Source organism: Halichoerus grypus, chromosome 10 (genome assembly GCF_964656455.1).
Source record: "Halichoerus grypus chromosome 10, mHalGry1.hap1.1, whole genome shotgun sequence".
Classification (NCBI taxonomy): domain Eukaryota; kingdom Metazoa; phylum Chordata; class Mammalia; order Carnivora; family Phocidae; genus Halichoerus; species Halichoerus grypus.
This window is the reverse complement of record NC_135721.1, coordinates 34,026,835-34,053,093: the sequence shown is the minus strand read 5'-3', so window position 1 is coordinate 34,053,093 and position 26,259 is coordinate 34,026,835. Positions and strand designations below refer to the sequence as shown.

Here is a 26,259-nt window from a genome sequence, read left to right as displayed (position 1 = left end):
AAGTGTAATTGTGAATTACCTCTTTATCAAGATATGACAATACTGACTCTGTCTCATTCAGAAGGGCAACACTGCATTTTCCCCTGTTGAAAGAGGGAAAAAGTGAATAAATGTAAGAAAGGCCACCTCACCTTCACAGTGATGACATATACAAAGTTAGGAATATGCAGAATGTAAAGTTGATATTAAGAAACCAGATGGCAATTAGGAATATACATAAACGTATATACTTATACTTGCTTTACAATCCTGGTGTTGCATAACCTAAAAAAATAGGACTGTCTGTAGATATTTACTGCGAGGCTAACCTGTGGAAGGAACTGTGTTAAAGTAAATCTTTAAAACATAAACACTTGATAGGTATTTCCTAACTATTACAGAAAAAAAAAAAGGATTACAATGAAACCTTCAGATCAGAAGTGAGTTTCTGAATCTATAAAGAGTTAATATGAGGCGATTTTATAAAAAGAGACTTTAGATAGACTTCACTGTACAAACCGGTACCTAAAATAATCTTTGGATTTTTTTAAGTAGCCAATGCATATGAGAACCTAAAAATAATACACATTCATATCAAGATTAACTGACTTACCTTTATTGACATTGCTCTAAAGCCTAGTTAAAATTTAAATACACTGCTATAAAGTAAAGGGCAAAATAAAGATCTACAGATTTACAGACCCTGAAGTCTGATGGCATTTACCTTTGATCACAGCCCTGGGTGTGAGTTTGAAAATGAAGGTCTATTTAAAAAAAAAAAAAAAAAAGGCTTGTCTAGACTTGAGAAAAATTAAGGTTATTCAGGTAGAGGCATTTATTACAAACACATTTATAATTATTCTCACTAGCTTGAAAAATTCTGTAGAGCCACAAATTTGACAGGAGAGTTTTGATAGATGTTTCAAGTTATAGATAATTGGTCAGGACTCACAAAATATCTTTTAAATGTCATAATGTCATTTGATTTTGTAAACAAAAGTCACTGCTTGCTCCCCACAAAAATGACAAGCAAAAAACAAAAACATCCCATATACATTGAATGGGAAGCTAAAAGAGCAGGCTGTTGGAATAGCAGAGTGGAAAACAATTCAAAGGAAAAAATTACCAAAAGCAAAATAAAATGTAAAATGCTAACACATAGGTCAAAAATTACACTTTACTAAACATTTTGCAAATGTACATTCCTTATATTTGAAAAAAAATTTCCCCTCATAAAAACATCTTTTTCTGGTAATCAGCTCTAGTTAATATCACTTCAAAAGACTTCTGAGAGCATGTGTTCTTTCCATATTATCCTGTCAAGTCTCTAACTTGCTTAGGGAGAGTATAAGGGTTTTTGGTTTTACTAATTTTAGTCGTGCATATTACTGAAGCAGAAAAATTAACATGATTACTTCAGAGCATATAACACCACTCAGTCAACAATTACCTGACAGGCTCTTAGGAAGGACAGAATTACGGGTGGGGAAACTGCTCTGCTGAGGTCTGCACATCTACAGCTGCCACGGAAAAGCTTTTGTGACCTGTGTGTGTGCTCCTCACACGTGCAGCGCACTTACGGACCAAATGGGCTTCCCAAAAATAGGCTTCAGTTACTTTTTTTGCCTAACAGCTGACAGAGCAGTATTTCTAACATTTAATACTTAATCACCTAGAAGAAATAAAGTCTTGGTTTTTAAAGTTCTCTAAAGTTGGGTGTTTTTTTTTTTTTTAATGAAAAGGAGCAAAAGCTGAATGTTATTTTAATAGATACCACTTCCTTTAAGAGCCATTTGGATGTTAAGGGTTAATAGACATTGAAAATTCATACAAACAATACAGCATTCGTCTCCTCCATACTGTCTGAAATGACAAGAGGATTTAAACGGAATCATCAAACCATTATTTTCATAATTACATTAGGAGATAACAAAATGTTGATTATATACTGTTTTAGAGATACAACATGATTACAAAATCAAGAGGATACCCAGCCAATCTAAAATATAAATTATTTGGGGGGAATGTAGCTTTTATGCAAAGATGAAAAAATAATAGGTGATTTCATTTTTAAATTTCCTTTACTGTAGCTATGAATTTGCTCCCAAATTAAAAATGAAAACTGACACTTAAAATATTCAAGTACATATACTAACAGCTAATAAAGCAGGTTGAGTCAGAATTATTTTATGAAGTAAATATGAATATATAATTAACACATGTACTACCACGCCAAGAGTTGTTGATAAAAGTAGCTTAAAAAGATACTTAAAGTGCTGGTTTCCTTTATGCTGAACAAATCCTGGCTCACAGAAAAAAAATATGATAAATTTTAAGCTAATCCCAAACCAAAGGAACTATTATCAAACTGTAATATAGACAACCCAATTGGTTGATGCTGAATCTCAAGCTCTCTTCCACCACACTTGAATCCTTAAGGAAGAAAGATATCCAAACATGAGGATATAAATATAAAATACATTAAAGACCTTAACACAAAGAAAGATCACTGCAGGCCTATATAATTATTCATACTGCTTTTCTACAAGGAACTATACAGCAACACAGAATTTCCATAGAGACAACATACTTCCCCACAGATCACTGAAAAAGATCATACTCTGTCTGCTTCAGAGATTGCGCAGGGTGCTAGGACAGAGAGACATGTGAATAAATAATTATGACACAACACACTCCCATGTTTAACGCCAGGTGCCGATCGGCTTGCTATCTGCTTAATAGGATGTTCAGTATCATCCTACAGACTCAAACACCACATGTCAAAATGTGCACACAGGTTATATATTTCTTTTATTTAAAGATGTTACCTATTTGTATAAATGAAAGAGGAAGTTTTAAAATGAGTATCCATTTCCCCAGTGCCTGAAGACTCTCAGTTTCACACCACTGCAGCTTGTAGAATGGTGTAGGACCACTAGGGTCCCTGCTTAGGAAAATGCAAATTTCTTAGTGCCACACCAAACTTATTGAGGCCAAATATCCCCGGGAGGGATCAAGAAATCCATGTGGTTGATAAGTATCACCAGGTGATCCTTAGTCAGATTTACTGAATCCAAATATCTCGGGGAGGGATCAAGGAATCTACATGGAAAACAGGCATCACCAGGTGATCGTTAAGCACAGTGAACTTGAAAACCACTAGTAAAGATGCAGGGTCTGACTAAACACATTCTTTGTTCAACGAAAGACTATTTTTTCATTAAAAAGGTTATTTTTCAGGGTGTTTGGGTAGCTCAGTCAGTTAAGCGTCGGACTCTTGGTTTCGGCTCAGGTCATGATCTCTGGATGGAGAGATGGGAGTCCTGCAAGGGGTAGGTGGGGGGGGCGGAATCCAGGCTCAGCAGGGAGTCAGCTTGAGGTTCTCCCTCTCCCTCTGCCCCCCCCACTCACCCAAATGCGCATGCGCACACGGGCGCACGCGCTCTCTCAAATCTTTTTTTAAAAAGGCATTTTTCTCAATAGCCTTATGAGTCTTACAGTTGCTCTGGATTCTGGACATTTTCTCATATAAAAACAATGCTGGGAGGCAGCTGGGTGGCTCAGATAGTTAAGCATCTGCCTTTGGCTCAGGTCATGATCCCAGGGTCCTGGGATTGAGCCCTGCATCAGGCTCCCTGCTCGGCAGGAAGCCTGCTTCTCCCTCTCCCACTCCCCCTGCCTGTGCTCCCTCTCTCTCTGTGTCTCTCTCCGTCAAAAAATAAATGAAAATCTTAAAAAAAAAAAAAGACTAATCTAAAAGAAAGGCAAAACAATTAAGTTCAAGGAGAGCAAAAGGTTGTATAAGAAAGAATATGTGGGGAGCGCCTGGGTGGCTCAGTTGGTTAAGCAACTGCCTTCGGCTCAGGTCATGATCCTGGAGTCCCGGGATCGAGTCCCGCATCGGGCTCAGCGAGGAGCCTGCTTCTCCCTCTGACCCTCCCCCCTCTCATGTACTCTCTCTCATTCTCGCTCTCTCAAATAAATAAATAAATCTTTAAAAATAAAAAAAAAGAATATGTGGGAAAACCTTACATGTTCATAAAATACAATGAATGATTATTAAGTTTAAAAAATGTTGTGATATATTGGGAAAACGAAGGAAAGTTAAAGAGAAGAGAAAGTAAAGAGAGATTTAGAAAATTGAAAAAGTAATAGTAGCAGTGTAAGAGTGGTATTAATACAGAAGCCACAGAGAAAAGTCGAAAATGACTGTGGAGGGGGAACTAGGCTTATGACTGCCTTGGATATTATTATATAAGTATATACATATATTTGACTTTTAAAAATAATACAATTTAAATTTAAAGTAAAAATGGAGAGCCTAATTAAACAAAGTGCATACATTTGTATAAATAATACATATACCAAGGAAGCAAAGATTATTTACCATGAGTCTACACCAAGTTTTCTCAACCTTGGCATTATTAACATATGAAGCCAGGTACTTCTTCGCTGTGGCGGGCTGTCCTATGCACGTAGAGTGTTTAGCAGCATCCCTGGCCTCTACCCACTGGACAACAGTAGTACCCCCACACCTAGCTGAGACAGCCAAAACTGTTCAGACTTTGTTGAATGGCCCCCAGGAGACAAAACAGTCCCTGGTTGAGAACCACTGCTCTAGAGTTGATGAACCACAGTTTTCTTTCTTTTTTAAAGATTTTATTTATTTGAGAGAGAGAGGGTGAGTGGGAGGGAGAGGGAGAAAGAATCTGAAGCAGAGTCTGTGCTGAGAACAGAGCCCAATGTGGGGCCCGATCCCAAGACCCCGAGATCATGACCTGAGCCGAAACCAAGAATCAGACGCTTAACCAACTGAGCCACCCAGGCGCCCCCGAACCAGAGTTTTCTTAAGTATATCTTTTTTTTTTTTTTAAGATTTTATTTATGTATTTATTTGACAGAGAGAGAGATACAGCAAGAGAGGGAACACAAGCAGGGGGAGCGGGAGAGGGAGAAGCTGGCCTCCCGCCAAGCAGGAAGCCCGATGAGGGGCCCAATCCCAGGACCCCGGAATCATGACCTGAGCCGAAGGCAGACACTTAACAACTGAGCCACCCAGGCACCCCTCTTAAGTATATCTTAAGAAACAAACACTGGGGCGCCTGGGTGGCTCAGTTGGTTAAGCAACTGCCTTCGGCTCAGGTCATGATCCTGGAGTCACTGGATCGAGTCCCGCATCGGGCTCCCTGCTTGGCAGGGAGTCTGCTTCTCCCTCTGACCCTCCCCCGTCTCATGTGCTCTCTCTCTCTCAAATAAATAAATAAAATCTTAAAAAAAAAAAAAAAAAAGAAACAAACACTGGAGGACTCTCTACATAAGTTAAAGAATACGATCTTATAGATCTTTAGACTATAAAAAGGACCCAAAAAAGAGAAAGAAATCTGGACGTTAAACATTTCTATTCAAAGATATATTTTCTGTTAATACTGCTTTAACAGATGTTAAGAAATAAAAATTAAAGGGGCGCCTGGGTGGCTCAGCCGTTCAGCGTCTGCCTTCGGCTCAGGTCATGATCTCGGGGTCCTGGGATCGAGCCCCGCATCGGGCTCCCTGTTCGGCGGGAAGCCTGCTTCTCCCTCTCCCACTCCCCCTGCTTGTGTTCCCTCTCTCGCTGTGTCTTTGTCAAATAAATAAATAAAATCTTTAAAAAAAAAAAAAAAAAGAAAGAAAAATTAAAGAAGACAAAAACAAACAAAACAAAACCTGGAACAGCTGTTTGAGTAGGTAAGGTAAAGGAATAAAAAGCCAAGAATAGAAATCTGGGTTTAATGTAATAGATCAATGGATTCTGCAAAGAAAAATGACAAGTCGTGTTCTGGAAAGCTCATTCTGTCTGTGGCATGTGGAGAAAACCAAAGCAACAAAATTTTAATCCGATTCTGGAGATTTGATAACAAATATGAATCAAACTGTAAAAGAGGAATTCAAGGGGGGAGAAATCCTTCTCTTGGTGCCACTTTTCCCTTTTATAGCTAGGAGAAAGTGGGATGTCCAAAAGAAGGCAGTAGGTACTAGGAAGATCCTCTTTCCTAGCACAGTATGACAAATCGTTCTGATTACCAGAAAAATCTCACAGGCATTTCCACAACTCTGTGGAACACGAGAGCTTAGGACAACATGTAGAACAGAATATACTTTCATCCAGCTCAGTGCTTCTCTGCATTGGGACTCTGGTCAGAGAAGGAAACACTTCAACCCATAGAGGATAAATCATTTCAAAGTAAAGATTATACCATACAAAGACAACATTCAAGAAAAAGTGTGCTAAACATGTAGACTTTAAAATGCTAAATTGTGATATGATTTTTCTCTTCACTGTATTTTTCCTCACATTCTTCTACTAAGCAATCCTATGAGCTTAAGCACACTAAGTAATTAATTTCCTTATGTTAGTTTCCTCTTTTTATTAGATTTATTTTATTTTAGAGAGAAAGCGAGGACGAGAGTGTGAGCAGGGGGAGGGGCAGAGGGAGAGAATCTTCAAGCAGACTCCCCACTGAGAGTGGAACCCAATGTGGGGTTCAATCCCATGACCCATGAGATCATGCCCTGAGTTGAAACCGAGAGCTAGATACTTAACCAACTGAGCTACCAGGCACCCCTCTCATGTTAGTTTCTTAAGCAGCACTACTTGTAGTCATCAACAGTACCCTTTTGGCTAATTCAAATTTTGTTTACAAATAGCAATAAAATTGCAAAAATCTAACACCTTAAAATAAAAACATTGGCATAATAAAAATTTGTACAGGAAGAAAACTGCCTTTATTAGAATCTTTTTTTAGATTCCAAGTAAGTTCCTTTAACATTAATAGCTAAACTGAAGAGTCTGCCAATTTAAGTGGAGTGCTATGTTAGCAACACTACCTATTTTTCAATAAACATTAAGTCTTTTAAAAACTGTTTTCTCAGGTCGCCTGGCTGGCTCAGTCAGTAAAGCATGCGGGGTTGTGAGTTCAAACCCCACACTGGGCATAGAGCTTACTTAACATCTTTTGTTGTTGTTTTCCCTGAAAATGACAAAAAAGGCCTCAACAGACCTAAATTTACAAATTACAAATCCCTAAAAAGTAAAACAACCCAAAAAACAAAAAAACAAATCACAAATCCTTTTTCACTTGAATCTCCCTGCTTTGACCAACACAGAAATATGAATAAATACAAAATCCAGAAAACATAATTAGGACATTTTCATCTATTTTACTTGGTATAATTTATTTTGTACATCTCCTCTCACAATCACACGTGTGAAGTGACACATGAACAAGTTTATTCTTTGCAGGATTAGTTTTAACAGCAAAAGACTAAAATGAACCAAGTATTTATCAGTTAGGATTAAATAAATTAGACATATAAAACAGCTACAGAAAAGAATGAAGCAGATCTTTACTATCAGATATGGAATTATGACCAAAATAATTTCATTTAAAAAGCACAATGTAGAGAGTAAGGTGGAGTCACTCATGTCAGGCAGTTACTCATGTCAGGTAATGATGTAAGCAGCCAAGGGCATTACAGCTAAGACCAGATATCACCAAAACCAGTATGGGTTGATGGCATCCAAAACTGATAACCAGCAAAGCCAAGAGAGCCTGGAAGAACTGAGAGCTGATAATCAGTACAACTAGAAGAGGCCTGCAAAGGCCCTAGAATGACTATACTCCTCTAAAAAGGAAGGACTTTTGCAGCAAACAGGCTCTCCAGATGTTGACGCTTCCATGTCTGACCGCATTAAAAAGGCCACTGCCCCTGAAAGCTCTGCCCAATTGATCTCTGACCGCAACAGAGATCCTCCACTGGTTGAACATAATAAGCAGTAAGCACCAAGAGCTGACCTGGATGGGACCAAGGCCTCATCTCAACTGTGCGCTCACAGACTGACTTGGCGTCTGGTTCGTTAACTTCTTACCCCTTACTGTATCTTGTCTGCTGTGTGACTTTGTATTATGCTTTGCTTTATGTGCCCTGTATGAAGGCAAGTTGAATGCATAGTGAAATGTCACTGAGTCTGGAATCCCAAACGTGCTTTCCAAGTATGTTAACCTTGCTCTGACTGAATAAAGCTTACTGTGGAAAGACACAACTCATATAAGTGCCTTTATAGTGTGTTTACAACGTACAACCTAACAGTGTTGTAATTTACTCCATGACTTACTACAAACACAAACATACACACCTCATTGCTTCTATGTGCATGAAATGTTTCTGGAAGTATACATAAGATTCTCGAAACAGTGATGGGCTGGGGGACTGTCTAAGGAGTGAGAAATTTTACTGTGTACCGCATATTTTGATTTTGAACCCCATATTTTGATTTTGAACCCCATATTTTGATTTGGAGCCATGTCAATATATTACATATCCTCCCCAAATGTTTATATTTTTTTAATTTTATTTTTTTCATCATGATCAAGTATGTGCTATAATCCCCTCACCTATTTCACCCATCCACCCATCTCCCCACCCCACCCCACTCTGGTAACTATCAGTTTGTTCTCCATATAAAGAGTCTATTTCTTGGTTTGTCTTTTTTTCCTTTGCTCTTTTGTTTTGTTTCTTAAATTCCACATACGAGTGAGATCATACGGTATTTGTCTTTCTCTGACTTATTTCAGTTAGCATAATATTCTCCAGTTCCATGTTGTTGCAAACGACAAGATTTCATTCTTTTTTATGGTTGAGTAATATTCCTGTGTGTGTGTGTGTGCATGTGGGTACACACACACATCACATCTTCTTTATCCATTCATCTATCTTGGGTTGCTTCCATAGTTTGGCTATTGTGAATAATGCTGCAATAAACATAGGGGTACATGTATCCCTTTGAATTAGTGTTTTTCTATTTTTTAGGTAAATACCCAGTAGTGAGATTACTGGACCATAGGGTAATTCTCTTTTTAATTGTTTGAGGAACCTCCATACTGTTTTCCAAAGTGGCTGCACCAGTCACATTCCCACCAGCAGTGAAAGAGGGTTCCTTTTTTTTCCTTTTTTTTTTGAGAGAAGTGTTTTTTTGTTGTTGCTGTTTGTTTTTTGTTTTTTAAGATTTTATTTATTTATCAGAGAGAGAGAGAGAGCACACAAGCAAGGGGGGAGGCAGACAGAGGAAGAAGCAGGTTGCCCGCCAAGCAAGGAGCCCAACGTGGAACTCAATCCCAGGACCCTGGGATCACGACGTGAGCCGAAGGCAGACACCTAACCAACTGAGCCGCCCAGGCATCCCAAGAGGGTTCCTTTTTTATTCACATCCTCACCAACACTTGTTTCTTGAGTTTTTAATTTTAGCCATTCTGACAGGTACAGTTTCAATTTGCATTTCTCTGCTGATAACTGATGTTGAACATCTTTTCTTTCTTTCTTTCTTTTTTTTTTTTAAGATTTTATTTATTTGTGAGAGAGAGAGAGAGCACACAAGCAGGGGGGGCAGCAGGCAGAGGGAGAAGCGGGCTCCCTACTGAGCAAGGAGCCCAATGCAGGACTCATCCCAGGACTCCGACATCATGACCTGAGCCGAAGGCAGACACCCAGCCGACTGAGCCACCCAGGCATCCCTGAACATCTTTTCATGTGTCTGTTGGTCACCTACATGTCTTCTTTGGAGAAATGTCTGTTTATATCTTCTACTCATTTTTAATCAGATTATCTATTTTTCGGGTGTTGAGCTGTACAAGTTCTTCATATATTTTGGATATTAATCCTTTATTGGATATGTCATGTGTAAATATCTTCTCCCCATTCAGCAGGCTGCCTTTTAGTTTTGTTGATTTTTTCCTTCACTGTGCAAAAATCTTTTATTTTGATTTAGTCCTAATTAGTTTATTTTTGCTTTTATTACCCTTGCCTCAGGAGACACATCTAGGAAAATTGTGCTATGACTGATGTCAGAGAAATTACTGCCTGTGCTCTCTTCAGGATTTTTATGGTTTCTGGTCTCACATTTAGGTCTTTAATCCATTTTGATTTTATTTTTTTGTATCTGGCAAGAGAACATGGTCCAGTTTTGTTCTTTTGCACGTAGCTAGCGGTCCAGTTTTCCCAATACCATTTGTTGAAGAGACTTTTTCCCATTGCATATATATTCTTCCTTTGTCGAAGATTAATTGACCATGTAATTATGGGTTTATTTCTGGGTTTTCTAGTCTGTTCCACTGATCTATGTGTCTACTTTTATGCCAGTACCATACTGTTTTAAGTACTACTGCTTTGTAATATAACTTGAAGTCTGGAATCGTGATACTTCCAGTTTTCTTTTTCAAGATTGCTTTGGCTATTTGAGGTCTTTTGGTGGTTCCATACAAATTTTAGGATGTTTGTTCTAGTTCTGTGAAAAATACTGTTGGTATTTTGATAGGGACTGCATTAAATCTGTAGATTATTTTGGACAGTATAGACATTTTAACAATGTTTGTCCTTCCAACCAAATGTTTTATATTTTTAAAAGAAGGGGGGCAGATCAGTTTTCTGTGATATAGACAACAAAAAAAAATTTGCTATATTATCCACCACCTTTGGATACCAGTTTACTTCAAGCCACATATGGATATACTATCCCCAACCATGCCAATTCATAAACTCACTATGGCAATCTATTCCCATCAACTCTCATCTATTAACTATAGCTTTGCAGTCTCTGGGGCATTTTTTACTTAAAAAAACAACTGCTTGGGGCGCCTGGGTGGCTTAGATGGTTGGGCGTCTGCCTTCAGCTCAGGTCATGATCCCAGGGTCCTGGGATCGAGCCCCACGTCGGGCTCCTGGCTCAGCGGGGAGTCCGCTTCTCCCTCTCCCTCTGCTTCTCCCACTGCTCATGCTCTCTCTCTCTATATATCTCTGTGTCTCAAATGAATAAATAAAATCTTAAAAAAAAAAAAAAAACAACTGCTTATAGATATACATTTTCTGTTCATTAATTAGTTTCTGATATGTATGACCACCTAAAGAAAAATTTTACCTTCAAATATTATTTGCTCTAGGTAAAACATCAATCAAAAATTTTTTCAAATTCCAACTTTTGAAAATGGATGGAAATGTTTTTTCAATGGTGAATAAACTTACCAGAGTCACAATGCATTTCCCAAACAGTCTGATAACTCTACTTGACAAAGACACAAAGAGACGAGTCCCAATACTGTAAACTGTATTTTTTAGTGACCTAATTGAGAGAAGTTTAACAGCATTCTAATGAGGGGGGAGAGTAGTATTTTTAGAGTCTCAACAGAATAATGAATTAAATGACAGGCAAAGCTCAAATGTTTATCTCCTCTTTTCTGAGATGCCTTTAAAATGAAAGTAAGAGAGTTAGAAATAAAAGAACCTAAAATCACTCAAAAAAAAGCCATCACCCATGATGGTTTCAAAGATTTCATGAAAATTCTGGAAGACAATGACAGATAAAAGAGACTGAGCAGTGTAAACCAAAGTTCAGGATGAGCATTTCATTTAACAGGGAAACACTAAAATTAGGAACAAGGCACAAATGCCCACCCTACACATTACTATTAAACATGCCATTGGTGGTTTGACCTAATACAACCAGACAAAGCCCAAAATATGCTTAAAAATAGCTGATGCTAGGAAAGATGGAACTGATCTACCTGGCAGAGCTGTAAAAAAATTCTAGTCTTCTTTAAGTAAAGGTCCTAGTAAAACCAACTACACATTCTAACAGGAAACTTACTAATAAAGTCGGACTACATGAACAGAACTCCTGATTGGCTTTGCCATTATTCCCTTAGTTTTATGAAACAGACAGGTATGAATCACCTAATACTTGAGGAAAGACTACAGCACAAAAGATGAATACAAAAAGTCAAAAACTGAATCTGGAGTAAAGAGGTGGTTTAAGCAACAAAAGAGAACTTTGAAGACACAAATTAGAATTTTTAAAAAAGATTTGTGCAATACTGCATTCATAACAAAAATAGGCTGCATTGAGCAGTTGCCATATAATGTGTTGGTTTCGAAAAGTAGCATAGAGGCACCTGGGTGGCTTAGTCGGTTGGGTGTCTGCCTTTGGCTCAGGTCATAATCCTGGAGTCCCAGGATGAAGCCCTGCATTTGGCTCCTTGCTCAGCAGGGAGTCTAATTCTCCCTCTGCCTGTCACCCTGCTCGTGCTCTCTCTCTCAAATAAATAAAATCTTAAAAAAAAAAAAAAAAAGTACAGCATAGTGATTCAACATTCTATATGCTGTGCCATGCTCACCACAATAAGTGTAGATGACACATTTTTTTATTAAACAATACTATCAACACTTTTTTTTTTTAAGATTTATTTCTTTGAGAGAGTGAGCAAGATAGAGCATGAGCAGGGGGAGGAGCAGAAGCTGAAGGAGAAGCAGACTCCCCACTGAGCAGGAGGAGGGGGTGAGGGGCTCAATCCCAGGACCCTGGGATCATGACCTGAGCCAAAGGCAGACACTTAACCAATTAAGTCACCCAGGTGCCCCTACCATCAACACTCTTGAACACTATACACAAGAACTGTACAATATGCAACGTTTTCAGGAGTAAATAGAATATTTACAACAACTGGCCACATGCTGGGCCAGAAAACATGGCTCAACAAATCTTTAAAGACTGAAATTACACAGAGTGGACTCACTAGTCATAGTAGTAAAATTAAACCAGAAATCAATAACAGAAAGAACTGGAAAATCCTCCACAGGTCTGGATATTAACCAATAAACTTAAATAATTCATGAATCAAACACTTAAAAAAAAGGATCCACTGAAAAAGATTATTCAGAAGACCAAAAAAAAGAGCCTCTGAAATTCTAAAATATAGTTGGCGAAATTAAAATATCCAACGTGCTAGGAGATAAAAGTCAAAGAGTTAGCTCAGAACCAAAACCAGAAAATATGAGAAAAGACAGGAAACAAAGACAATCCAGGAGAGCTAACATACAAATAATATAAGTACTGGAAAGAGAAAAAAAAATTGAAAGAAATATTAGAAAAAGAACTCCTAGCTATAAAAGAAGACTGGGTTCTTCCAATTAAAATGGCCTACCAAATATCCTCACCATTGAGGCATCACTGAAATTTCAGGATACATTAAGAGAATTGTATCTCTTATTTATTGGTAAGAGAATTCTAACAAGATTTAAGAGAGGGGGAAAAATTGGTAATAATGCAAAGTATGGAAAATCTATGTGATATAAAACAACTATTCGGGCGCCTGAGTGGCTCAGTTGGTTAAGCGACTGCCTTCAGCTCAGGTCATGATCCTGGAGTCCCAGGATCGAGTCCCGCATCGGGCTCCCTGCTCGGCGGGGAGTCTGCTTCTCCCTCTGACTCTCCCCTCTCTCATGCTCTCTCTCTCTCAAATAAATAAAAAATAAATAAATAAATAAAACAACTATTCAACGACAATAGACATTTGAGTCCAATAGGGTAATTCCTTCAGAGTTTTGATGGAAAATCATTTTCAAACCAAAATTCAATACCAAACTAATTATGTATCATGTATATAGTAATAAGTTATCTAGAAATTTCATTCCAGAATAATATAGGAAGCATTACAAAATATGTAAAAGAGAGGTTGAGTGTGATAGAGCTGAGAACTTCTGCTGTAAGATATTACACATTAAAACATAAAACTAGGGGCGCCTGAGTGGCTCAGTCGTTAAGCGTCTGCCTTCGGCTCAGGTCATGATCCCAGGGTCCTGGGATCGAGCCCCGCATCAGGCTCCCTGCTCAGCGGGAAGCCTGCTTCTCCCTCTCCCACTCACCCTGCTTGTGTTCCCTCTCTCGCTGTCTCTCTCTGTCAAATAAATAAATAAAATCTTAAAAAAACAAACAAAAAAACCCCCATAAAACTAAAATTAAGAAATCATTGGTGCCTGGGTGGCTCAGTCGATTAAGCCTCCAACTCTTGGTTTCAGCTCAGGTCACGATCTCAGGGTGGTGAGATCGAGCCCTGCGTCCAGCTCCACACTCAGTGCAGAGTCTGCTTGAGTTTCTCTCTCCCTCTCCCTCTGCCCCACCCCCAAAAAATAAAAATAAAAATAAAACAGAAAGGAGGGATTGAGCTTTATTAAAATAATAAACTGTACTATTTTGTCAAGAACATTCTTAAGTGTCATTTTAGTTTTTTGTCTGTTTTCCTGCAAATGCACAGAGGTGAATACAGTGACAACTCTAGCATAATTTAGTGCCACTGACTTGGTTCATGTTGAGTTTACCCACAACTGCTTTTGCAAAATCAACACAGGGAAAAGGCGAGTAGCATCTTACTGTTGTTATGAAATAGTTCTCATCTCACAAAGCCCCTGAAAAGGTCTAAGTGACACTCAGGAGTCCACAAACTATGCTCTGAAAACACTTTGCTTTCAATGTTCTTGGTCTTTTCCATTCTCATAAATTTTGGAATCAGCTTCTCAATTTACACACACTTATACACACACAAACCTGCTGAGCTTTTCCTTGGGACAGCACTGAATCTTTGAATCAATTTGGGGAAAACTGACATACTGTCATGCATTTACTTATCCTGTATTTATTTAAGTCTAATTCCTTCAGCAATCCTTTTTAGTTTCTATGTAGTTTTTACATATCTTTCCCTTCTTCTCATACATCTTTCTTTAGATTTATTCTAGGTGTCTGACGCTTTTTGATGACATTGTAAATGATATATCTTTTCTGGGAGGGGGGAGAGGGAGAGAGAGAATCTTAAGCAGGCTCCACGCCCAGTAAGGAACCCTGCAGGGCTCGATCTCACGACCCTAAGATCATGACCTGAGCTGAAATCAAGAGTTGGAGGCTTAACCGACTGAGTCACCCAAAAGCCCCAATGGTATCTTTTTAACCTTAGTTTTCTGACTGACCCCTCTTCACACCATATACATAAAACAGACTTAAACACAAAAGGTGGGACACCTGGCTGGCTCAGTCTGTGGAGCATGAGACTCTTGATCTCCAGGTCGTGAGTTTGAGCCCCACGTTGGGTACAGAACTTACTTTAAAAAAAAGGGGGGGCGGTTAAAAAATACAAAAGGTCAGTAAAACTTCAAGAAAACATAGGAGAGCAGTAACTTCATGATCACAGGAAATCCTTGCCTATTCCAGGGCGGTGACACTTGGATTTGTTTCTGAATGAGCACTCTTTCTGAGTGACAGAGTATTCTCACTCTAGTTTTATTCTGCTCCCTCACATATATCAAACTTATCAGGCATGTCTGTCAGCTTCTCAAGAATGGAATTTTTCCAGCCTTTATTTAACTGTCCTCCCCTCCTCCTGCTGTTCCATTGTTCCTTTTCCAACCACATTTCTCAAATATTTAAAAACAAACCAACCAAACTAGAAAGACCAAAGATGACACGAGTGGTGCAGAAGAACAAGCACTACTTATTGAGAGAGGAAGGCACACACAGGTAATGCAGAGCCTCTGCATACCAGCAACGCGCAGCCCAAATCCAACAACACACGTAAGATTAGAAAAGAGAAATGCATGAACGATACACCCAAATGTCAGTGGCACTGAATGCAGGAACGACAAGGGTGTACGCTTGTATGCGTGCCTGTTTCTGTATTTTCAACATTTCAACAATAAATTATAATTCTTTCATTATCAGAAAATAAACAAGTTTATTTTAAAATTTTAATATGCAGGGGCGCCTGGGTGGCTCAGTCAATTAAGCATCTACCTTCGGCTCAGGTCATGATCCCAGGGTCCTGGGATCGAGTTCCGCATCAGGCTCCCTGCTCAGCGGGAAGCCTGCTTCTCCCTCTCCTTCTGCCCCTCCCCCTGCTTGTGCTCTCTTGCACACTCTCTCTCAAATAAATAAAATCTTTAAAATTTTAATATGCAATAATAATTGAGGTAACAACAAAACGGGCATAGTCTTAATATACTGTGGTGGGAATATAAACTGACAATAATTCTTTTTTAAAAGATTTATTTGAAAGAGAGGGAGCGTGTGCCTGCAGGGGGGAGGAGCAGAGGGAGAGTGAGAGAGAACCTTCTGGGAGGGGGAGCGGGGGAGTCTGAAGCAGACTCCGTGCTGAGCACAGAGCCAGACGTGGGGCTCAATCTCATGCCCTGAGATCACTACCCGCGCCGAAACCAAGAGTCAGACACTTGACTGACTGTGCCACCCAAGCACCTCTGAACTGACAATGATTCTTGAAAGAAACAGCATTTTGCAAGAAAAATGTACCCTTAAATTAGAAACAGGTCTGCTATCACATGGTAACAACAGTTAATGATACTAGTTTACTGCTACTGGGGAAAGGAGGATAAAGAGGAGTTCTCAATGGATTTCCATCTATTCTGTCTTCGGCAGAACCAGCCATGTTGTCAGCAAGGAAAGGGTTAAAAATGAAATCAAAATGGTATTTTCCCTCTATGTCTTAGGTCCAAATCTACAAATCTTAAAATAAACTTCTTCCCATTCTATGTCTAATGTGTCTTCATTTCAGGAAAAAAACCTGAAATATAGAAAACCATAAAGATGAAAGTTGCTTGCAGGGCACCTGGGTGGCTCAGTAGGTTAAGCGTATGGTCATGATCTCAGGGTCCTGGGATGAGCCCCACATCAGGCTCTCTGCTCAGCGGGAATTTGGCATCTCCCTCTCACTCTCCCTCTGTGCTCTCTCTCTCATGTGAATAAATAAAATCTTAAAAAAAAAAAAAAGAAAGAAAGAAAGGTGCTTACATCTTCTGATATTAAAACAAATCTGAAACCTATCAAATACCAAATTCCTATTTATATTCATGTGCAGACACATGCTTACTAACGAAAATGATCTCATTTATTCACAAAGTAAAAATTACTGACTAAAATAAAACAATTCTTCAATAAACAAATCAGTATATATCTCTCTACAAACTTGCATCAAGAACTTCGGTTAAATAAAATCCAAAAAATGGAACTGTTAGATCAAAGGATATGCACATATTACAATCTGATGTTTCTAATTACACTAACACTTGAATGTGGAAGAATTATTTTTTTCCTTACCCTTAATCCCCTTAATCTTGGGGATTAAGAAAAGATCTATGGTCCTCCATCCCTCAAGTAACTCCTGCTTGCTTGCTAGAAACTTCCATTTCTCCCTTTCTCATGGTTGCTATAAACTCACTTTATTCAGTGACAGAGAGTATGTGCACAAAAATGATTTCCTATCTTCTGCCTAGGCCTCCAGGTAAAAGCCTGACGTTGACTCTGATAACTCACTCTCCCTGAGAGTCCTGAGTAACCTGTGATTCCAGACATCCAATCTTTAATTGTCATGAAAGGAGAGAGGCACACAATCTAAAATTTCATTTATGGTCAGTAATAATTGAGAAGAGATAATTCTATTATCCGTTGACGACTTTTATTTCCTTCAAGAACAGAAAGTTAATTGAAAACGGTGCAAGCTTCCAATTCTGACTGGCTATTTTATGCTGTGTTCCCCAGTAGGCAGGAAAAAGAAAAATAAGGACACCAACCTTTAAGAACCTTACACTCTAAGATGATGTCTGACTAGAACCATCTCGACAAATTATACATAAACCCCACGAGTTTTACCAGCTGCTCAAGATACTTTTTCAATTGAATTAAGAAAGCTCCTCATTTTGGAGGTGAGGAGACCATGCAGAAGCAGCACGACACGGCTGAAACCAAGGAAAGCTCCCTACTGATTGTGGTTGCAGCCCGTCTTCTACAGAGCAAGAACAGTGATTATGATGAGATGGTGATGTTCATATTCTGGAATCCTAGCCTAAACTTTGCTTAAAGGGATAAGAATGTAAGGATTTCTCTGAGGCACCCTGCCATGAAGGGACTACTTGAACACTAAGGTGCACTTATGTCTTTAAGACTTATCCTACTGCTGACATCACATTCAGGTTCTGGAATAGCTTCTCTGGACTTCTTAAAACGCACAGACAAGATTAAGCAATGAGGTAGACAGGATCCTTACCAGTGATGCTCTGAATGAGGGTGGGGTCTAACAACATGGATATAATGATTTCTCTACCACCACTCTCTCTTCATAACAAGGCAGACTTAGAGGACGAATCATCAGGTCCAAAAGCCCTTACTGCAGGAAATATCTGAGGCCAATAATCAACAGGTACCTAAGAAAATGCTTTTAAGACACAATGAAGCAAAAAAAAAGGGCGCTGGGTGGCTCAGTCGTTAAGCGGCTCCCTTCGGCTCAGGTCATGATCCCAGGGTCCTGGGATCGAGCCCCGCATCAGGCTCCCTGCTCCGCGGGAGGCCTGCTTCTCCCTCTCCCACTCCCCCTGTTTGTGTTCCCTCTCTCGCTGTGTCTGTCAAATAAATGAATAAAATCTTAAAAAAAAAAAAAAAAGACACAATGAAGTATAACTTCAAAGGCTGTGATCCAGATCCCGAGGTTGGCAAACAGGAAAGGAATGGCTCTTTTTAAATGACTAACTACCTGCACCAGAGGCTGGGAAGAGGCATTAATCATTACATGCAGAATGCTGTAATTAGCAGCTTTTAAAAAGCCAAGCTTTTTGTGTTCAAGATGTAGAAAAACTGACATTGGACCATATACAAGACACACCCATAAACTTACGCACCCAATCAAGTAGGTAGTTCCCAGTTGCTACTATGTATCTAGCACACTAACATCACCTTTTAGTATAATAGTACAGTTTATTTAACTTAATTTTTAATTTAGTTCTGTCCATTTGACTTGAACATCTAAATGGAAAAATTAAGTGAAAAAATAAAAATATCAAAGAACCTACCCATCCAACAAGTAACTCAATAGCTTTCCTTTTATTTCTGACACTTTTTAAAGACCTCCATGGGTGCCTGGGTGGCTCAGTTGGTTAAGCGACTGCCTTCGGCTCAGGTCATGATCCTGGAGTCCCTGGATCGAGTCCCACATCAGGCTTCCTGCTCGGCGGGAAGCCTGCTTCTCCCTCTCCCACTCCCCGTTTGTGTTCCCTCTCTCGCTGCGTCTTTCTCTGTCAAATAAATAAATAAAATCTTTAAAAATAAATAAATAAATAAATAAAGACCTCCAGTTGTGTACACATCATAATTCTGTCTATCTGCAGCCAGGTGGTCTGGGTTCAATTTCCCAATCTGCCATGTAAAAGTCGTGAAACTGAAAGTTACTTAACCTTTTTGTGCTTCAGTCTCTTCTGTAAAATGGGGATAATAACAGGACCTACTTTATAAAGTCATTGTGAGGATCAAATAAAATACATATAAAGCAACTGGAATAACATCTGTCACAAAGGTTCAATGAATGTTAGAATTTTTAAAAGCCAAGTTTGATAAACACGGTCTGTCTAGGAGACTGAATACAGTATTGTCTATCCATAACAGGTCTAGCACCTGACATAACAATTTTATAGTGCTTCAGAGTGTATGCAGCATATAATCTATTACTAATGACCTCAGGCACTGTGCAGGAAGCAAGCCACCTCTCTCCTTGCCCCCCCAAAAAGTGTTCCAAAGATATTTTCATTGCTCAAGTCCTACCTAGCTCACGAACACGAAGTAAACCACTAACTATCCAGAACTGTCCTGGTCCTGGTTGACTCTCTCTCTCTGCCAGTGGAATCAGAAGGAACAGAGTTGCCTCCACGCCACTTTGAAAAGCTTATAATATCCAATGAGTATTGTGGCTCACAAACTACAAAGGACCTCAGGAATGCCCCAGTCAGGTTTTCTCCTGCATGCCATACGGCACTGAGGAAATTCTGGGCACTTGATAATGTCCCTGGAGAATAAAAAGCCAGTATTCACCAAATTACCCCTCTTTGCTGCCAAAGAACAATGGGGCTTCAGTAATTTTCTCCTGTTACAGCAGAAATAGATAGGGCATGACTTCAACATTAGCAAAATGTGAAGATCACTCCAGTGTGCACTTGTTTACATCAGCATGAGGGCTGGCTAGCATGGCTCTGTGCTTTGGCCAGAGACTGCCCCTAGCTCCATTCAGCTGTTGGGAAAATGAGAGCCACAGATGAGAAAATGTGGCTCTGTACTACTCCCTCTCGACTTGGAGAACAAAACAACAAAAATTAAAAGCCTCAAATGTTTATAACGCTTCATCATAATTCAAAAGAATTGTCAGTAAATTCACCAGGTAAACTCCTTAAATTTATAAGATGGGGACCTCATCTTAATTTATCAAGCACTTAGTATATGCCTTAATCTAGAATATACTCAGAAAATATGTTCAACAGTGACTGAATGACTGATCATTTATTCTATGTAATTTCTATGTTCAACACAGGGGTGTCTTGATAATTATATATCAGTATACTATCTTACTTCTTATGTATGATGAAAAACACATTACTAATTTTTCCATTCCAAGCAATCTCTTAAAGGAAACATTACTTATGAACAGATTCTAAGCTATCAGGATGGTAAATTAAAAATGTACTTGCATGTTTTGGATACATTTTTAAAACCATTTGTCAGATTCTCGTTCTGGCAAGATTCTTACGACTAGCCACATTACTTCTTGAGCTTAAAATGAATCTTTATATTCTAGCTTCTTCCAATTAAGTAATAAATGTGTATGGCTCTTCAGCATTTATTAGTTATATACAACTTTAAGAAAACTATGAAATATGTTTTCATGTTCCATTTATTTGAACAAAAATTAGCTTACTTTCCTACTTCTTGAAATACCCCCATTGGTAGATAAAATGACTGTTTCTACATTACCTGCATGATTAATTTTTCCAGCAAAGGACCCAAGTCACACAGAATATACTAACTCTAGCCAATCTAAACATAGTGTCCCCTAAAAAACCTACTAAAGCCAAATGGCTAACAGACACATGAGAAAATGTTCAACATCACTCAGCATCAGAGTAATACGAATCGAAATCACAATGAGATACCACCTCACACCAGTCAGATTGGCTAAAATTAACAACTCAGGAAAAGACAGATGTTGGCGAGGATGCAGAGAAAGGGGAACACTTTTGCATTGTTGGTGGGAATGCAAACTGGTGCAGCCACTTTGGAAAACAGTACAGAGGTTGCTCAAAAAGTTAAAAATAGAACTACCCTAAAACCCAGCAACTGCAGTACTAGGTATTTATCCAAAGGATACAAACATAGTGATTCAAAGGGGGCACATCCACCCCAATGCTTATAGCAGCAATGTCCACAATAGCCAAAGTATGGAAAGAGCCCAGGTGTCCATCAACAGATGAATGGATAAAGATGTGGTATATACATATACAATGGAATATTACTCAGCCATCAAAAAGAATGAAATCTTTTTGGAACTAGAGGGTATCAGCTAAGTGAAATAAGTCAGTCAGAGAAAGACAATACCATATGATTTCACTCATACGTGGAATTTAAGAAACAAAACAGATGAACATAGGAGAAGGGAAGGAAAAATAAAATAAGAAAAAAACAGAGAGGGAGAGAAGCCATAAGAGACTCTTAACTATAGGAAACAAACTGAAGGTTGCTGGAGGGGAGGCTGGTGGGAGGATGGGGTAACTGGGTGATGGGCATTAAGGAGGACACTTGATGTAATGAGCAATGGGTGTTATATGCTACTGATGAATCACTAAATTCTACCCCTGAAACTAATAATATACTATATGTTAACTAAATTTAATTTAAATAAAAAATAAATAAAAATTTAAAAATGTTTTTAAATTTTAAAAAAATTAAAAACTTTATAGCAATGCTGTCATGTTACTACTGAGATCAAATTATTTCTGAAAAGATCTGGAGCACGAGGAATTCCAGTATCTTTGTCATACAATTTCTGCTTTAGAAACTGTGGATCCATTTCTGAAAATAAAAATATGTACAAAGTCCTGGGAGCTGGTGTGTGTGTGTGTGTGTGTGTGTGTGTGTGTGTGTGTAATACAAGAACCAAATCACAGCTTAAGTAAGTCTCCAAACCTGTCTTAGGCCAAAAAAGACAGACTCAATACCCACACTGGGGGCTAAAGAAGAGGGGCCAATTTTTGAAATAAAATTAATACATTGTATTTCCCTTAGAAAAACAGTTTTTAAGGCAATCATGACTAGTAGAGAGGTGAATTACGTAACGATTGTGAACAAAAGCTGAAAAACTTGCTGTAACATGAGGCGAACACCCACACGGCCCTCCCTTGCACACCCCGCCCCTATGCGGCCGCCTGCACATGGCCACGCTCACTCGCTGCCGCTATGTGAAACATGCCCCGCTGTCTCTCTGAGGTTAAGTAAATGCCAACTACTTTCTAAAGTTTATCTGACCTTGACGGTCAGTAACTGCTACCTTTTGAGTTCAAACATTTTGTTAGACCTCCAAAATATATATGCTTAAATGTTACCACGAGCATATCATAAAAGACCACCACCATTCCTCCACAAACCCCAAAACTACAAACCAGGGACAGAATTTTTTCACTTTGGCTTCCCATCAATGTGCAGAGCACATACGAGTTAATTAATACAAAATATAAAGTTTTCATCCCAGAGTTCCTCAAAAGAAAATAAAAGGCCGTATATTCTACAAGGTCTAGAATCACCTGCCTGGGAAACAGATCTTGTGTTTTAGTTCTAGGGTTCTAATGTCTGACTCTGTAACATTCTAGGAATCTGGAGAAGACCAGCATTTCCTAAAACAGTGTTTGCAGGACACTGTTCTGCAGGATGCTAACAGGTATGCACATCCATTGGGAAAATCTGGATTAATGGTTACTTGACTGCAGTACATGTGCAAAGCTTTAATATGGTAATCACAGTATAAATCTCCAAGATAAAATTCCATTATGAAGCCTTTAGTAAACTAAGTTGAGCAAGATCATGAGGCAAGTTTGGAAATCCTTCAAAGAAGGCTGTTTTGTGTTTTTTCTAATTGCCACAATATTACTGAATACTTCGTATCAGCTTCTGAGATGCTCTTACCTGATATGAGTTGCAGGTAGAGATTCATACTGGCGCGACAAAAAGAGCTCCCTATGTTTCAGCTGATGCTTCTGTTTATCAGTCAAGTCTGCCTCAATTGTTGTTTCCGATTCTTCCTCAATTTCTTCTACACAAATAAAATTCAAAAAATGCATTATTACAGGGCACATTATCTATCTGGACATTAAGACAGATCAACCTGTCATTCAAAATTTTCTTCAAACCAACTTTTATTATTTTATTTCAAATTTCATTTATTTAACTTGTCATTTGTGTTACAACCATAAAATGACATGAATTGGGGCCACAAACAAAGAGGAAGAACTCCAATTTTAAAATGGCAGATGGAACATATGCATTTATCTCCTCTTCCCCCATAAAACTACACCAAATAGCAATTAAAATGCACACACATTTCAATGACAATGAAAGTGGAAACAACGATAGAAGAAAAACTTTCAGCCAAAAAAAAGGTTTTAGAAGATGGAAAGCAGATGCAAAAAAAAAAGACAAACTTAGCCAAGAGAAGGAAGTGACAATCTATATATGTACAGACAGACGCAAGGAGAAGGCAAGCACAAAGCTTGAAGTGACTTAGCCCTCAAAGATACCAAGTACTGTGAGAAAGAGGAGTGGGCGAGAGAAAAAGACAGCAGGAAAGGTTGAAAGTCTATCTACAACACTGTAACTAAATCCCAGAATACTCTATTTAAAAAAGAGAAAAATCAGGAAAAAAATTAAAAATTAAAAAGAGAATAATTGGAAAGCAAGAAATAGGATAACACTTTTCAAATTTGATAACACAAACAAAAAGCTGATAGAAGGATTAGAAGTTACTGCTAAGGAAATCTCCCAGAAATTTCAATACTAAGACAAAGAGATAAATAAGTGAAAACCAAAAGCGAAAATAAATAAAATAAAATAAATAATTCATGAAGTCCAACATTCCAAGAATAAAAGTTCCAGAAAGAAACAACAGAGAAAACACATTTCTTCATCTCTTTTGGTGGGGAGAGGGGGTGAGGAAAGACCTATCAAAGAATGATTCAAGAACATTTCCCCTCATTGAGGGAGAGGGACGTCCAGACTGAATTTCTGGCATACTTAATTTTTTTTTTAAGTGCTAACATGAGATCACAAAAGTTTACAGAAAGAAAAATTAGGTCACATGCAAAGAAACTAGAATCAGAGTGGAATTCTATATGAATAGCAACTATTCTATCCTAAGATGGTGGAGCAATGTTATCCAAGAGGAAAAAATGACAGTCAACCTAGAATTGTACTTGCAAACTATTTATCAAGTCTGGAAACACAGTAAGAATAATATTTTATTCATTCAACCAAGATTTGTTAGGTGCCCAAACAGGCACTATTCGAGGTGTTGGAGATAAGCAGTGAGCAAAAGTTATTAGGAAGAAACATTTCAAAGTATTTGCCTTTGAGAAACAGGGTTGGAAGCAAGGGAGAGGAGACAGCAACGTTGCATGAAAGTAAAAAAAAAAAAAAAAAAACCCACTGCATTTAATAATCTTTTTCCAGAAAAAAAAATAGTGTCATTTACAAATACAATTCCAAATAATTTTATATACAAAAATTTCTTAATACCTCTAAGGGTTCACAGATCCTCTGCAGCCTTACCTGGGCCAGACTGTGGGAACAGCAGGGGCACTGAGGACTCAGATGGTGAGACTACTGGAAGGGGCAGTGCCCCTCATGTAGGAAGAGCTTAAGTTTAGGACTCAGAGGCCTTAATTTTGGGATACTGATAGGCAACACACACACAGATATACATGTGTGTGTACTTCTGCTCCTCGCTATTCTATTAAGTTCTCAGTTATGGGCCCAGAACCACAAATGAGATTTTATCACATACATAATTTTCTAATTATAACAGTGTTTTTGAACTGCACGAGGGCAATGAATGGGGTAAGCCATCAGATCTTTTCTACAATACTTTCAAATTTTTAAAACTCTTGATTGAAAATGAACCTGAAAAACTGATTTAGAAAGACTGACGTAGGTTAAAAAAACAAACAAACTAAAGCAACTTAAAGTTCTTTGAACTCTCTCTTAATGAACTACCCAAAGAGAAATCCAACACTAAAACAGTTACTTCCATAGACATTTCACTAGTGGAAATCAATGAAGTTATTGGTGCATTAGCTCTATTAGCACCAGCAAATATCACATACAAAATCATACTCTTTACTTAATGAGGATTTGATAAATTGTTGTCCTGTAAAACACAACTAACTGAATTCTATGTGTACCCTACAGAGCTAAAACTGCAACAAGCTCTACAAATAATAGCAGCAAAACTTACTGTCTTATACAACCTCTTGGTACAGCGTGAAAAGGACTAGAATCTCTGACGTGCAATGGAGCCAAACACAGAAATCACCAAACAGCACCTAAAACTCACCTTCCAAAATTTACTAGTGTTAAATTTCATTTACATATTTTCATAAATTTACAGTGGCTTCTGAATAGGAATGATTCCCATGCCGTTAACATCCTAAGAACATTAAATGACCACAGTGGCAAAGGTGGCATTTAGACAATGAAAAATTTAAAAGACTTCAGATGATTATCATCATCAGAAATTGGGTACATGGTAATATATTTATAACTTTTAAAAACCATTTTACCAAGCTTGATGGAACATCAAATTTGCTACCTTCCAAAAGTTATTAAAGTAAAAGTCCCATATCCTATACAGTGATAGGAAAGACGGATACTAAATTATTTATTGTACTTTCTTTATAGCTAGCAGTTTCACCAGTTTATTAGCAAGAAGGTACTGGAGATGTGGAGGGGGAAAAAGACTGCAGAAGGAAACTGTACAATAGGATTGTATGAAGTTTTAAGGAGCAATATAAATGTCACTATACTTTATACTGTTATCTTCTGGGGCGCCTGGGTGGCTCAGTTAGTTAAGCATCTGCCTTTGGCTCAGGTCATGATCCCAGGATGCTGGGATCAAGCCCCACATCAGGCTCCCTGCTCAGTGGGGAGCCTCCTTCTCCCTCTGACCCTCCCCCTTCTCATGCTCTCTCTCTCACACAAATAAATAAAAATCTTTAATTTAAAAAATACTGGTATCGGGCGCCTGGGTGGCTCAGTCGGTTGGGCGTCTGCCTTCGGCTCAGGTCATGATCCCAGGGTCCTGGGATCAAGCCCCGCATCGGGCTCCCTGCTCAGTGGGAGGCCTGCTTCTCCCTCTCCCACTCCCACTGCTTGTGTTCCCTCTCTCGCTGTGTCTCTCTCTGTCAAATAAATAAAATCTTTAAAAAAAAATAAAAATAAAAATAAAAAATAAAAAATACTGGTATCTTCTGTTTTAGTAGTATGTGCCATACAATGCATGACCCACCAAGGCTCCTGCAAATTTCAAGGTTTTCGACTGCAGGATGAGAAAGAAGCCATGG

At 38.6% G+C, this 26,259-nt stretch overlaps 1 protein-coding gene across 10 annotated transcripts in view; it reads right to left on the bottom strand.

Moving 5' to 3' along the window:
- MTA3 (metastasis associated 1 family member 3) overlaps positions 1 to 26,259 on the bottom strand; it is a 231,789-nt gene that overhangs the window by 105,000 nt on the left and 100,530 nt on the right. For all 10 annotated transcript variants that reach the window (XR_013441677.1, XM_078056247.1, XM_078056248.1 and 7 more), the window contains 2 exons: positions 22,832 to 22,958; positions 20 to 83 (listed from right to left, as the gene is read on the bottom strand). Coding sequence is in view for 9 of the 10 variants with exons in the window: in XM_078056247.1 (XP_077912373.1) it covers positions 20 to 83; positions 22,832 to 22,958 (191 nt within the window). In the remaining variant the exon portion in view is untranslated. The remainder of the gene's footprint in view (positions 1 to 19; positions 84 to 22,831; positions 22,959 to 26,259) is intronic.